Source organism: Bombina bombina, chromosome 2, assembly GCF_027579735.1.
Source record: "Bombina bombina isolate aBomBom1 chromosome 2, aBomBom1.pri, whole genome shotgun sequence".
NCBI classification, from domain to species: Eukaryota; Metazoa; Chordata; class Amphibia; order Anura; family Bombinatoridae; genus Bombina; species Bombina bombina.
Window position 1 is genome coordinate 679,715,476 of NC_069500.1, and position 12,094 is coordinate 679,727,569.

The 12,094-nt window shown below is 38.3% G+C and overlaps 1 protein-coding gene across 1 annotated transcript in view; it reads left to right on the forward strand.

Annotated features, from left to right (window-relative positions):
• DENND4C (DENN domain containing 4C) overlaps positions 1-12,094 on the forward strand; it is a 474,079-nt gene that overhangs the window by 377,892 nt on the left and 84,093 nt on the right. Inside the window, 1 exon segment of the mRNA XM_053702651.1 lies at positions 11,288-11,455. Within this exon segment, the coding sequence (XP_053558626.1) occupies positions 11,288-11,455 (168 nt within the window).

The window sequence follows — 12,094 nt, forward strand, 5'->3', positions numbered from 1 at the left end:
AAGCCGCCAATGGGAATAGTTTCAGTTCCCACTGAGCTGCGCCAATTGGTTAAGATGATCTGTGACCCACTAGGTATCAATCATGTGTCAAAAAATTGTGCTGAAGCAGGGACACACCTACACACTGCTGCCGACACACTAGTGTGTCCCGACACACAGTTTGGAAAGCACTGCCCTAAGGGAACGGTTTCCAATTGGAAGCCTTCTTCAGTTTGGAATAAATCCAAGCCATTTAAAAGATCTAAATAAACCCCCAAGTCCGCATGAAGGTGCGGCCCTCATTCCAGCTCAGCTGGTAGGGGGCAGACTAAAATTTTTCAAGGATGTTTGGATCAATTCAATCCAAAATCATTGGATTCAGAACATTGTTTCTCAAGGGTACAGAATAGGTTTCAAAGTAAGACCGCCTGTGAGAAGTTTCTTTCTCTCACGCATTCCAGTGAACCCAGAAAAGGCTCAGGCTTTCCTGAAGTGTGTTTCAGACCTGGAGGTATCTGGGGTAATTGTTCCTGTTCAGGAACGGGGTCTGGGGTTTTATTCAAATCTGTTCATTGTCCCAAAGAAGGAGAATTCTTTCAGACCAGTTCTGGATCTAAAAATTTTGAATCGTTATGTGAGAATACCAACATTCAAAATGGTGACTATAAGGGCTATTCTGCCTTTTGTTCAGCAATGGCATTATATGTCCACAATAGACTTACACGATGCATATCTTCATATTCCGATTCATCCAGATCACCATCAGTTCCTGAGATTCTCTTTTCTAGACAAGCTTTACCATTTTGTTGCTCTTCCTTTTGGCCTAGCGACAGCTCCAAGGATCTTTTCAAAGGTTCTCAGTGCCCTACTCTCTGTAATCAGAGAGCGGGGTATTGCGGTGTTTCCTTATTTGAACGATATCTTAGTACTTGCTCAGTCTTTACGTTCTGCAGAATCTCACATGAATCAACTAGTGTTGTTTCTTCAAAAACATGGTTGGAGGATCAATTTACCAAAAAGTTCTTTGACTCCTCAGACAAGGGTAACCTTTTTAGGTTTCCAAATAGATTCGGTGTCCACGACTTTGTCTCTAACAGACAAGAGATGTCTGAAATTGGTTGCAGCTTGTCGGAACCTTCAGTTTCAATCATTCTTTTCAGTAGCTATGTGCATGGAGGTTTTAGGTCTCATGACTGCAGCATCGGACGCGATCCCCTTTGCTCGTTTTCACATGAGACCTCTTCAGCTTTGTATGCTGAATCAATGGTGCAGGGATTATACAAAGATATCACAATTAATATCCTTAAATCCCAATGTTAGACTATCTCAGACATGGTGGTTAGATCACCATCGTTTAGTTCAAGGGGCCTCTTTTGTTCGTCCAACCTGGACTGTGATCGCAACAGATGCAAGTCTTTCAGGGGAGCTGTCTGGGGATCTCTGACAGCGCAGGGGGTTTGGAAATCTCAAGAGGCGAGATTACCAATCAATATTTTGGAACTCTGTGCGATTTTCAGAGCTCTTCAGTTTTGGCCTCTTCTGAAGAGAGAACCGTTTATTTGTTTTCAGACAGACAATGTCACAACCGTGGCGTATGTCAATCATTAAGGTGGGACTCACAGTCCTCAAGCTATGAAAGAAGTATCTCGGATACTTGCTTGGGCGGAATCCAGCTCCTGTCTAATTTCTGTGGCCCATATCCCAGGTATAGACAATTGGGAAGCGGATTATCTCAGTCGCCAGACTTTACATCCGGGAGAGTGGTCTCTTCACCCAGATGTGTTTTTTCAGATTGTTCAGATGTGGGGGCTTCCAGAAATAGATCTGATGGCTTCTCATCTAAACAGGAAACTTCCCAGGTTTCTGTCTCAGGTCCAGGGATCCTCAAGCGGAAGCAGTGGATGCGTTGACACTTCCTTGGAGTTATCAACCTGCTTATATCTTTCCGCCTCTAGTTCTTCCAAGAGATTTCCAAAATCATAATGGAGCGTTTGTTTGTACTGCTGGTGGCTCCAGCATGGCCACACAGGTTTTGGTATGTGGATCTTGTTCGGATGTCCAGTTGCCAACCTTGGCCACTTCCGTTAAGGCCACCTTCTATCTCAAGGCTCATTTTTCCATCAGGATCGCAAATCATTAAATTTGAAGGTATGGAGATTGAACGCTTAGTGCTTAGTCATAGAGGTTTCTCTGACTCAGTGATTAATGTTGCAGGCTAGTAAATCTGTGTCTAGAAAGATTTATTACCGAGTTTGGAAGACTTATATTTCATGGTGTTCTTCTCATAAATTCTCTTGGCATTCTTTTAGAATTCATAGAATTTTATAGTTTCTTCAGGATGGTTTAGATAAGGGTTTGTCTGCAAGTTCCTTGAAAGCACAAATCTCTGCTTTTTCTGTTCTGTTTCACAGAAAAATTGCTAATCTTCCTGATATTCATTGTTTTGTACAGGCTTTGGTTTGTATCAAGCCTGAAATTAAATCAATCTCTCCTCAATCTCTCCTCCTTGGAGTCTTAATTTGGTTTTGAAAGCTTTACAGGCTCCTCCGTTTGAGCCTATGCATTCTCTGGACATTAAATTACTTTCTTGGAAAGTATTGTTCCTTTTGGCCATCTCTTCTGATAGAAGAGTTTCTGAATTATCTGCTCTTTCTTGTGAGTCTCCTTTTCTGATTTTTCATCAGGATAAGACGGTCTTGCGGACTTCATTTAAATTTTTACCTAAGGTTGGGAATTCCAACAACATTAGTAGAGAAATTGTGGTCCCTTCATTGTGTCCTATTCCTAAGAATTCTCTGGAGAGATCTTTACATTCTTTGGATGTGGTAAGAGCTTTGAAATATTATGTTGAAGCTGCTAAAGATTTCAGAAACACTTCTAGTCTATTTGTTATCTTTTCTGGTTCTAGGAAAGGTCAAAAGGCTTCTGACATTTCTTTGGCATCTTGGTTAAAGCTTTTGATTCATCATGCTTATTTGGAGTCGGGTAAATCCCCGCCTCAGAGGATTACGGCTCATTCTACTAGGTCAGTTTCTACTTCCTGGGCTTTTAAGAATGAAGCTTCTGTTGATCAGATTTGCAAAGCAGCAACTTGGTCTTCTTTGCATACTTTTACTAAATTCTACCATTTTGATGTTTTTTCTTCTTTAGAAGCAGTTTTTGGTAGAAAAGTACTTCAGGCAGCTGTTTCAGTTTGATTCTTCTGCTTATAATTTCAGTTTTTTTCATTATAAGATTAAAACTTTTGATTTTGGTTGTGGATTAATTTTTCAGCGGAATTGGCTGTCTTTATTTTTATCCCTCCCTCTCTAGTGACTCTTGCGTGGAGTGCCACATCTTGGGTATTTGCTATCCCATACGTCACTAGCTCATGGACTCTTGCCAATTACATGAAAGAAAACATAATTTATGTAAGAATTTACCTGATAAATTCATTTCTTTCATATTGTCAAGAGTCCATGAGACCCACCCTTTTTGTGGTGGTTATGATTTTTTTGTATAAAGCACAATTATTCCAATTCCTTGTTGATGCTTTCGCTTCTTTCTTATCACCCCACTTCTTGGCTATTCGTTAAACTGAATTGTGGGTGTGGTGGGGGGTGTATTTATAGACATTTTGAGGTTTGGGAAACTTTGCCCCTCCTGGTAGGAATGTATATCCCATACGTCACTAGCTCATGAACTCTTGCTAATATGAAAGAAATGAATTTATCAGGTAAATTCTTACATAAATTATGTTATTTCTCAAAAAGGCACAATAATAAAAACAAAAATTGTTCTCTGCTGCTATAGTGTTTAACCCTTTAAGGACACAGCTTTCAGTTTGCTCAATTGTTTTATGACGGAAAAATTCAGTGATATGTCCTTAAGAGGTTAAGCAGACATTCCCATGCCGTGTCTGCATAATTGATTCTGAAGAGCTAAGCACATGAGACAGTGCTAGCTGCATGATTTTTGTTTGTGCTTACTCCACAAAAAGATATAGGGAAGTTAATCGTTGGCTGCAACAGACCCACTGGCACCATTAGTGGTGTGGTCTGCCCATGTATCTATTTGAGGGAGGCAGAGCACCTTGTAAGTTTGCTTAGCATTAGCTATACACACAGGATAAATAAAAATTGTTTTAACAAAATAGAAAAAAATATTTTTTTGTTAGAATTGTATCCCATTAACATTAAAGCAAATCTCAGTATAAGTTTAGATTCATTCATAGAGGGAAAATCTTAGAGGTCAGTACTGTAGACAAAATGGAGTAAACATAGACATTCAAATGTAAAAAATAAAATGCTTCATTTTGTCACTAAATTAAGGGGTTACCCATGTAGTCCGTTACATTCTTGAAAATTCTAGATTATCTCTCTAAGTGACAAGGAGGGGGTGTAGTAGACAAATCACAACTTTGTTTATTTAATTAGTAAGACTACCTCATTTTTTAAAGTCTTGTTAGTAGCAAGACAGAAAATTTATAGCAGAAAATATATAGAACAAGTAACACCAGAACAATGGGTCATAATCTTAAATTGAAGGGTAGTAGGCTCAGTAGTAAGTCACAGAAAGGGTGGTTAATATATGGCATACACTTCCATTAGAGGTGGTAAAGCCAAACACTCTGGGGGTTTTTAAACATACCTGGAATAAGAATAATGCTATCCTACAAACTAATTAAGCTCATGGTTTATAGGAAATATGTGCAGACTTGTTGGGCCTATGGGTCTTCGTTTCTTTCATGTAATTGGCAAGAGTCCATGAGCTAGTGACATATGGGATATACAATCCTACCAGGAGGGGCAAAGTTTCCCAAACCTCAAAATGCCTATAAATACACCCCTCACCACACCCACAATTCAGTTTTACAAACTTTGCCTCCTATGGAGGTGGTGAAGTAAGTTTGTTCTAAGATTTCTACGTTGATATGCGCTTCTCAGCATTTTGAAGCCCGATTCCTCTCAGAGTACAGCGAATGTCAGAGGGACATGGAGAGTATCACCTATTGAATGCAATGATTTTCCGAACGGGGGTCTTTTTTATAGGTTCTCAGTTATTGGTCGTAGAGATTCATCTCCTACCTCCCTTTTCAGATCGACTATATACTCTCATATACCATTACCTCTACTGATAACTGTTTCAGTACTGGTTTGGCTATCTGCTATATGTGGATGGGTGTCTTTTGGTAAGTATATTTTTATTTCTTAACACCTCAGGTATGGTTTGGCACTTTATGTATTTATATAAAGATCTAAATATATGTATTGTACTTATATTTGCCATGAGTCAGGTTCATGTATTTCCTTTTGCAGATTGTCAGTTTCATATTTGGGAAAGTTAATATTGAGAATTATTTTTCTTACCTGGGGTTTAGTCTTTTTTTCAATTGACTACTTGTTTTAAATTGCAGGCTGTCTTAGGCTCGCGGGTGCGCTAAATGCTACACTTTATTGCGTCATTCTTGGCGCGAGAATTTTGTGGCGCGAAAAGGCACGTCCGTTGACGCAAGTTCGTCATTTCCGGCGTCGTAGTTGATGCAGGGGTTCACACAGGTTTGCGTCAGTGACGCGAGTCTGTCATTTCCGGGCATGGTTAGTGCCAAAAAATCTTTCAGTTACGTTGTGCGTCATACTTGGCGCCAAACTTTTTTCATTATTTATTACCCCATTGCTTTTGCCTCTTGCTTTTTTCTATGTCAGAGGGCTATGCTATTTGCATTTTTTCCCCATTACTGAAACTGTCATATAAGGAAATTGATAATTTTTCTTTATATGTTGTTTTTTCTTTTACATTCTGCAAGATGTCTCAATCTGATCCTGCCTCAGAAGTATCTGCTGGAACTTTGCTGCCTGACATCGGTTCTACTAAAGCTAAGTGCATTTGTTGTTAAATTGTGGAGATTATATCTCCTTATGTAATTTGTATTAGTTGTCATGATAAACTTTTACATGCAGATAGAGTGTCCATCTGTAATAGTACATTGCCGGTTGCAGTTCCTTCAACTTCTAATGTACATGATATACCTATGAATTTTAAAGAATTTGTTACTGATTCTATTCAGAAGGCTGCATTTCCACCTTCTAATAAGCGTAAGAGGTCTTTTAAAACTTCTCATAAAGTTGATGAAATTTCAAATGACCGACAACATAATGAATTATCCACCTCTGATGAGGATCTATCTGATTCAGAAGATCCTTCCTCAGACATTGACACTGACAAATCTACTTATTTATTTAAAATAGAGTATATGCGTTCTTTGTTAAAAGAAGTGTTAATTACTTTGGATATTGAGGAAGCTAGTCCTCTTGATATTAAAACCAGTAAATGTTGTTTTTAAACCTACTGTGGTTACTCCAGAGGTTTTTCCTATTCCTGATGCTATTTCTGACATGATTTCTAAGGAATGTAATAAGCCAGGTACTCCTTTTAATCCTTCAATGGGTTTTATTTATTTATTTTATTTGTGATGCCATTTTTTATATCAAATTTGATGTTATATCCATGTCTTTAGCTATTTTAGCTAGAAGAGCTTTGTGGCTTAAATCTTGGAATGCTGATATGACATCTAAATCTAGATTACTATCTCTTTCTTTCCAAGGTAATAATTTATTTGGTTCTCAGTTGGATTCTATTATTTCAACTGTTACTGGGGGGAAAGGAGTTTTTTTTGCCTCAGGATAAAAAACCTAAGGGTAAATCTAAGGTTTCTAATCGTTTTCGTTCCTTTCGTCAAAATAAGGAACAAAAACCTAATCCTTCCCCCAAGGAATCTGTTTCCAATTGGAAGCCTTCTTCAAATTGGAATAAATCCAAGCCTTTCAAGAAACCAAAGTCAGCCCCTAAATCCGCATGAAGGTGCGGCCCTCATTCCAGCACAGCTGGTAGGGGGCAGATTAAGGTTTTTCAAGGATGTTTGGATAAATTCTGTCCAAAATCAATGGATTCAGAGCTTTGTCTCTCAGGGGTACCGAATAGGATTCAGAGTAAAACCTCCTGTGGGAAGATTTTTTTCTCTCACGCATTCCAGTGAATCCAGTAAAAGCTCTGAAGTGTGTTTCAGATCTGGCGGTTTCAGGGGTAATCATGCCGGTTCCTATTCAGGAACAAGGCCTGGGGTTTTATTAAAATCTATTCATTGTCCCAAAGAAAGAAAATTCATTCAGACCAGTTCTGGATCTGAAAGTTTTGAATAGTTATGTAAGAGTACCAACTTTCAAGATGGTGACTTTAAGGACTATTCTACCTTTTGTTCAGCAAGGACATTATATGTCTACAATAGTTTTGCAGGATGCTTACCTTCATATTCCGATTCATCCAGAACATTATCAGTTCCTGTACCAATTTGTTGCTCTTCCATTTGGCCTAGCAATAGCTCCAATAATCTTTTCAAAGGTTCTGGATGCCCTACTCTCTGTAATCGGAGAACAAGGTATTGCGGTGTTTCCTTATTTGGACGATATCTTGGTACTAGCTCAGTCTTTACGTTCTGCAGAATCTCACACAAATCAACTTGTGTTGTTTCTTCGAAAACATGGTTGGAGGATCAATTTACCAAAAAGTTTTTTGATTCCTCAGACAAGGGTCACCTTTTTAGGTTCCCAGATAGATTCAGTGTCCATGACTCTGTCTCCAACAGACAAGAGACGTTTGAAATTGGTTGCAGCATGTCGGCACCTTCAGTCTCAGCCATTCCCTTCAGTGGCTATGTGCATGGAAGTTTTAGGCCTCATGACTGCAGCATCGGACGCGATTCCTTTTGCTCGTTGTCACATGAGACCTCTCCAGCTTTGCATGCTGAATCAATGGTGCCGGGATTATACAAAGATATCACAATTAATATCCTTAAATCCCAATGAACGGCACTCTGTGACGTGGTGGTTAAATCACCAGCGTTTAGTTTAAGGGGCCTCTTTTGTTCAGCCAACCTGGACTGTGATCACAACAGATGCAAGTCTTTCAGGTTGGGGAGTTGTCTGGGGATCTCTGACAGCACAAGGGGTTTGGAAATCTCAAGAGGCTAGATTACCAATCAATATTTTAGATCTCTGTGCAATTCTCAGAGCTCTTCAGTTTTGGCCTCTGTTGAAGAGAGAACCGTTCATTTGTTTTCAGACAGACAATATCACAACGGTGGTATATGTCAATCATCAGGGTGGGACTCACAGTCCCCTAGCTATGAAAGAAGTATCTTGGATACTTGTTTGGGCGGAATCCAGCTCTTGTCTAATTTCTGTGGTTCATATCCCAGCAGTAGACAATTGGGAGGCGGATTTTCTCAGCCGTCAGACTTTACATCCAGGGGAGTGGTCTCTCCATCCGGATGTGTTTTCTCTGATTGTTCAGATGTGGGGTCTTCCAGAAATAGATCTGATGGCTTCTCATCTAAACAAGAAACTTCCCAGATACCTGTCCAGGTCCAGGGATTCTCAGGCGGAAGCAGTGGATGCGCTGACACTTCCTTGGTGTTATCAACCTGCTTATATCTTTCCCGCCTCTAGTTCTTCTTCCGAGAGTGATCTCCAAGATCATCATGGAACAATCATTTGTGTTGCTGGTGGCTCCAGCATGGCCCCACAGGTTTTGGTATGCAGATCTTGTTCGGATGTCCAGTTGCCAACCTTGGCCACTTCCGTTAAGGCTGGACCTACTTTCTCAAGGTCCGTTTTTCCATCAGGATCTCAAATCATTAAATTTGAAGGTATGGAAATTGAACGCTTAGTATTAAGTCATAGAGGTTACAAGCTCCTAAATCTCTCTAGGAAGATTTAATATCGAGTTTGGAACACTTACATTTCATGGTGTTCTTCTCATAAATTCTCTTGGCATTCTTTTAGAATTCCTAGAATTTTACAGTTTCTCCAGGATGGTTTGGATAGGGGTTTGTCTGCAAGTTCCTTGAAGGGACAAATCTCTGCTCTTTCTGTTTTATTTCACAGAAAGATTGCTAATCTTCCTGATATTCACTGTTTTGTACAGGCTTTAGTTCGTATTAAGCCTGTCATTAAATCAATTTCTCCTCCTTGGAGTCTTAATTTGGTTTTGAAGACGCTACAGGCTCCTCCTTTTGAGCCTATGCATTCTTTGGATATTAAACTACTTTCTTGGAAAGTGTTGTTCCTTTTGGCTATCTCTTCTGCTAGAAGAGTTTCTGAGCTATCTGCTCTTTCTTGTGAATCTCCTTTTCTGATTTTTCATCAGGATAAGGTGGTTTTGCGGACTTCTTTTGAATTTTTTCCTAAGGTTGTGAATTCTAACAACATTAGTAGAGAAATTGTTGTCCCTTCCTTGTGTCCTAATCCTAAGAATCCTTTGGAAAGATCCTTACATTCTTTGAATGTGGTAAGAGCTTTGAAATATTATGTTGAAGCTACTAAAGATTTCAGGAAGACTTCTAGTCTATTTGTTATATTTTCTGGTCCTAGGAAAGGTCAGAAGGCCTCTGCTATTCCCTTGGCTTCTTGGTTAAAGCTTTTGATTCATCAAGCTTATTTGGAGTCGGGTCAAACCCCGCCTCAGAGAATTACAGCTCATTCTACTAGATCAGTCTCCACTTCGTGGGCTTTTAAGAATGAAGCTTCAGTTGATCAGATTTGCAAAGCAGCGACTTGGTCCTCTTTGCGTACATTTACTAAATTCTACCGTTTTTATGTATTTTCTTCTTCTGAAGCAGTTTTTGGTAGAAAAGTTCTTCAGGCAGCTGTTTCAGTTTGATTCTTCTGCTGCTGTTTTAAGTTTTTCTTTTCTTCATGAGAATAACTTATATTTGGGTTGTGGATTATTTTTTCAGTAGTGAATTATTTGGGGGGTGATAGGTGCGCTACTGAAAGCTGAAGGTATACTGAAAATTTTAAATGATAGATATCAAAAAAAGTTATATGATAATGTGAAAAAAGTAATGCAAAGAAACGGACATTTGAATATATATTTTTAATATATGGGGCAGCTTATGTAATCACTATTTAAAGTGTCACTATTCTTTGTTTTTATATTGTATATTTTATATAGTAAGGGAGACGTCCCTTTAATTTGATGTTTTTTTTTTTTGTTTTGTTTTTTGTTTTTTTTTCAAAAGCTTTATTGGTTGAATGTGCTCAAGTAAACATAATAATAAACTTCAAAAGAATAAGATCATACAGCTTTTCCAAGATCAACCAGTATCTCAAATTCTGTACAAATGCTAGCTGCATCATAAATTATAATTCGTACATTCAACGATCTTATGAAGGTATAAAGTAGAGTAGGAACATTTAAAACATAACATTTTTCAGAGGATATTAAACAATCAAAGCTTAACCTATCGCTATAGTATACTAACAGTAAGCTTCTTGTTGAGTCCACTGTGTCTCTTTAATTTGATGTTTTTAGCATATTGTTATACATGCAATTTTGTATAAAATATTTTTTGTTTACTCTAACTATAGTAACTCTTTCTTATTTTTCCATAGTGGAATTGTAGCAATGAACACTAATTAGTTATAATGTAACACATATCACTTTATAACCCACATTACTTTTTTCACATTATCATATAACTTTTTTTGATATCTATCATTTAAAATTTTCAGTATACCTTCAGCTTTCAGTAGCGCACCTATCACCCCCCAAATAATTCACTATCGTTTTTTGAAAGACGGAAGGATCTTTCTATTTTTTAGGTGTTTGGTAACTACCCCTACACCAGTGCACTACTATATCCCTTACACTCACATTTGATTATTTTTTCAGCATTTGGCTGTTGTTTATTTTTTATCCCTCCCTCTCTAGTGACTCTTGCGTGGAGTTCCACATCTTGGGTATTTGATATCCCATACGTCACTAGCTCATGGACTCTTGCCGATTACATGAAAGAAAACATAATTTATGTAAGAACTTACCTGATAAATTCATTTCTTTCATATTGGCAAGAGTCCATGAGGCCCGCCCTTTTTATGGTGGTTATGATTTTTTGTATAAAGCACAATTATTCCAAATTCCTTTGTTGATGCTTTTTACTCCTTTCTTTATCACCCCACTACTTGACTATTCGTTAAACTGAATTGTGGGTGTGGTGAAGGGTGTATTTATAGGCATTTTGAGGTTTGGGAAACTTTGCCCCTCCTGGTAGGATTGTATATCCCATATGTCACTAGCTCATGGACTCTTGCCAATATGAAAGAAATTAATTTATCAGGTAAGTTCTTACATAAATTATGTTTTTTCGTTTGTGTGTAACTATTGCTACAATAAAACATTCATGTATTATAATCTGCCTCTTCAGTTTAATTTAAGGTATTTATTACTTTGGCTACCTTCTAATAGATTTTCTTTTTTTATATTGCTACAGTTTTTTTCTCAAGCCGAGTAACTCAGGTGATAGCTTGCAAAGTGGTAACCTCCCAATGTCAGGAGAGGCCAGGCAGAAAAAGGAAAACTCTACAGCCAATGATTTGATCAGTTTTGGAAACTCCCCTCAGACCATAACAGAAGAAACAAGCACAGCCATTGGACAGAGGTAATTTCTGAATTAGAGCACAGTTGGCAGCTGTGACTAACCAATACATAATGTTTCCCTATTAAAGGGACATCAAAACTCCCTTTTTTATATATGCAAAATACATATCCGTAATTAAAAACTGTGTTACAAAAGATCTGCCCTGCAAAGAGCTTCAAAACATAGGTAAAGTTCTATTCAACTGAACAGGAACACAGGCAGTGATTGGTGGCTATGTGTGACTGCCTCTTCTGATTTGGTCACAAGACCATGTGTGTTGAGCATTTAGTAAGCTAGGGTCAGAAATGCAAAAATGGCATGCTCTAACAAATGTGATCATGCCATTTATGCACCCCAAGATCCATTTTAATTGCTTATATTTATAATAAGCATATATATTTTTAAAAAAATGTCCATTTAACCCCTTCCTGTCGTCAGGGCGTTTCCATGCCATCCTAACTGCCCTGGGCTTTAGCGTCGTTAGAATGGCATGGAAAGTCTTAGCTGTTTGGCTATACTGAAGCTATATAAGCTTCCTAAAGGGGATTGCGGGCTGGAGGGCATGCCTAGCATCATAGGCACGCCCCCCTAACCCGACCTCATCATTGAAATAACGCGATCACATGAACCATCACATGTTTTAAATTTTTACTTATTTGT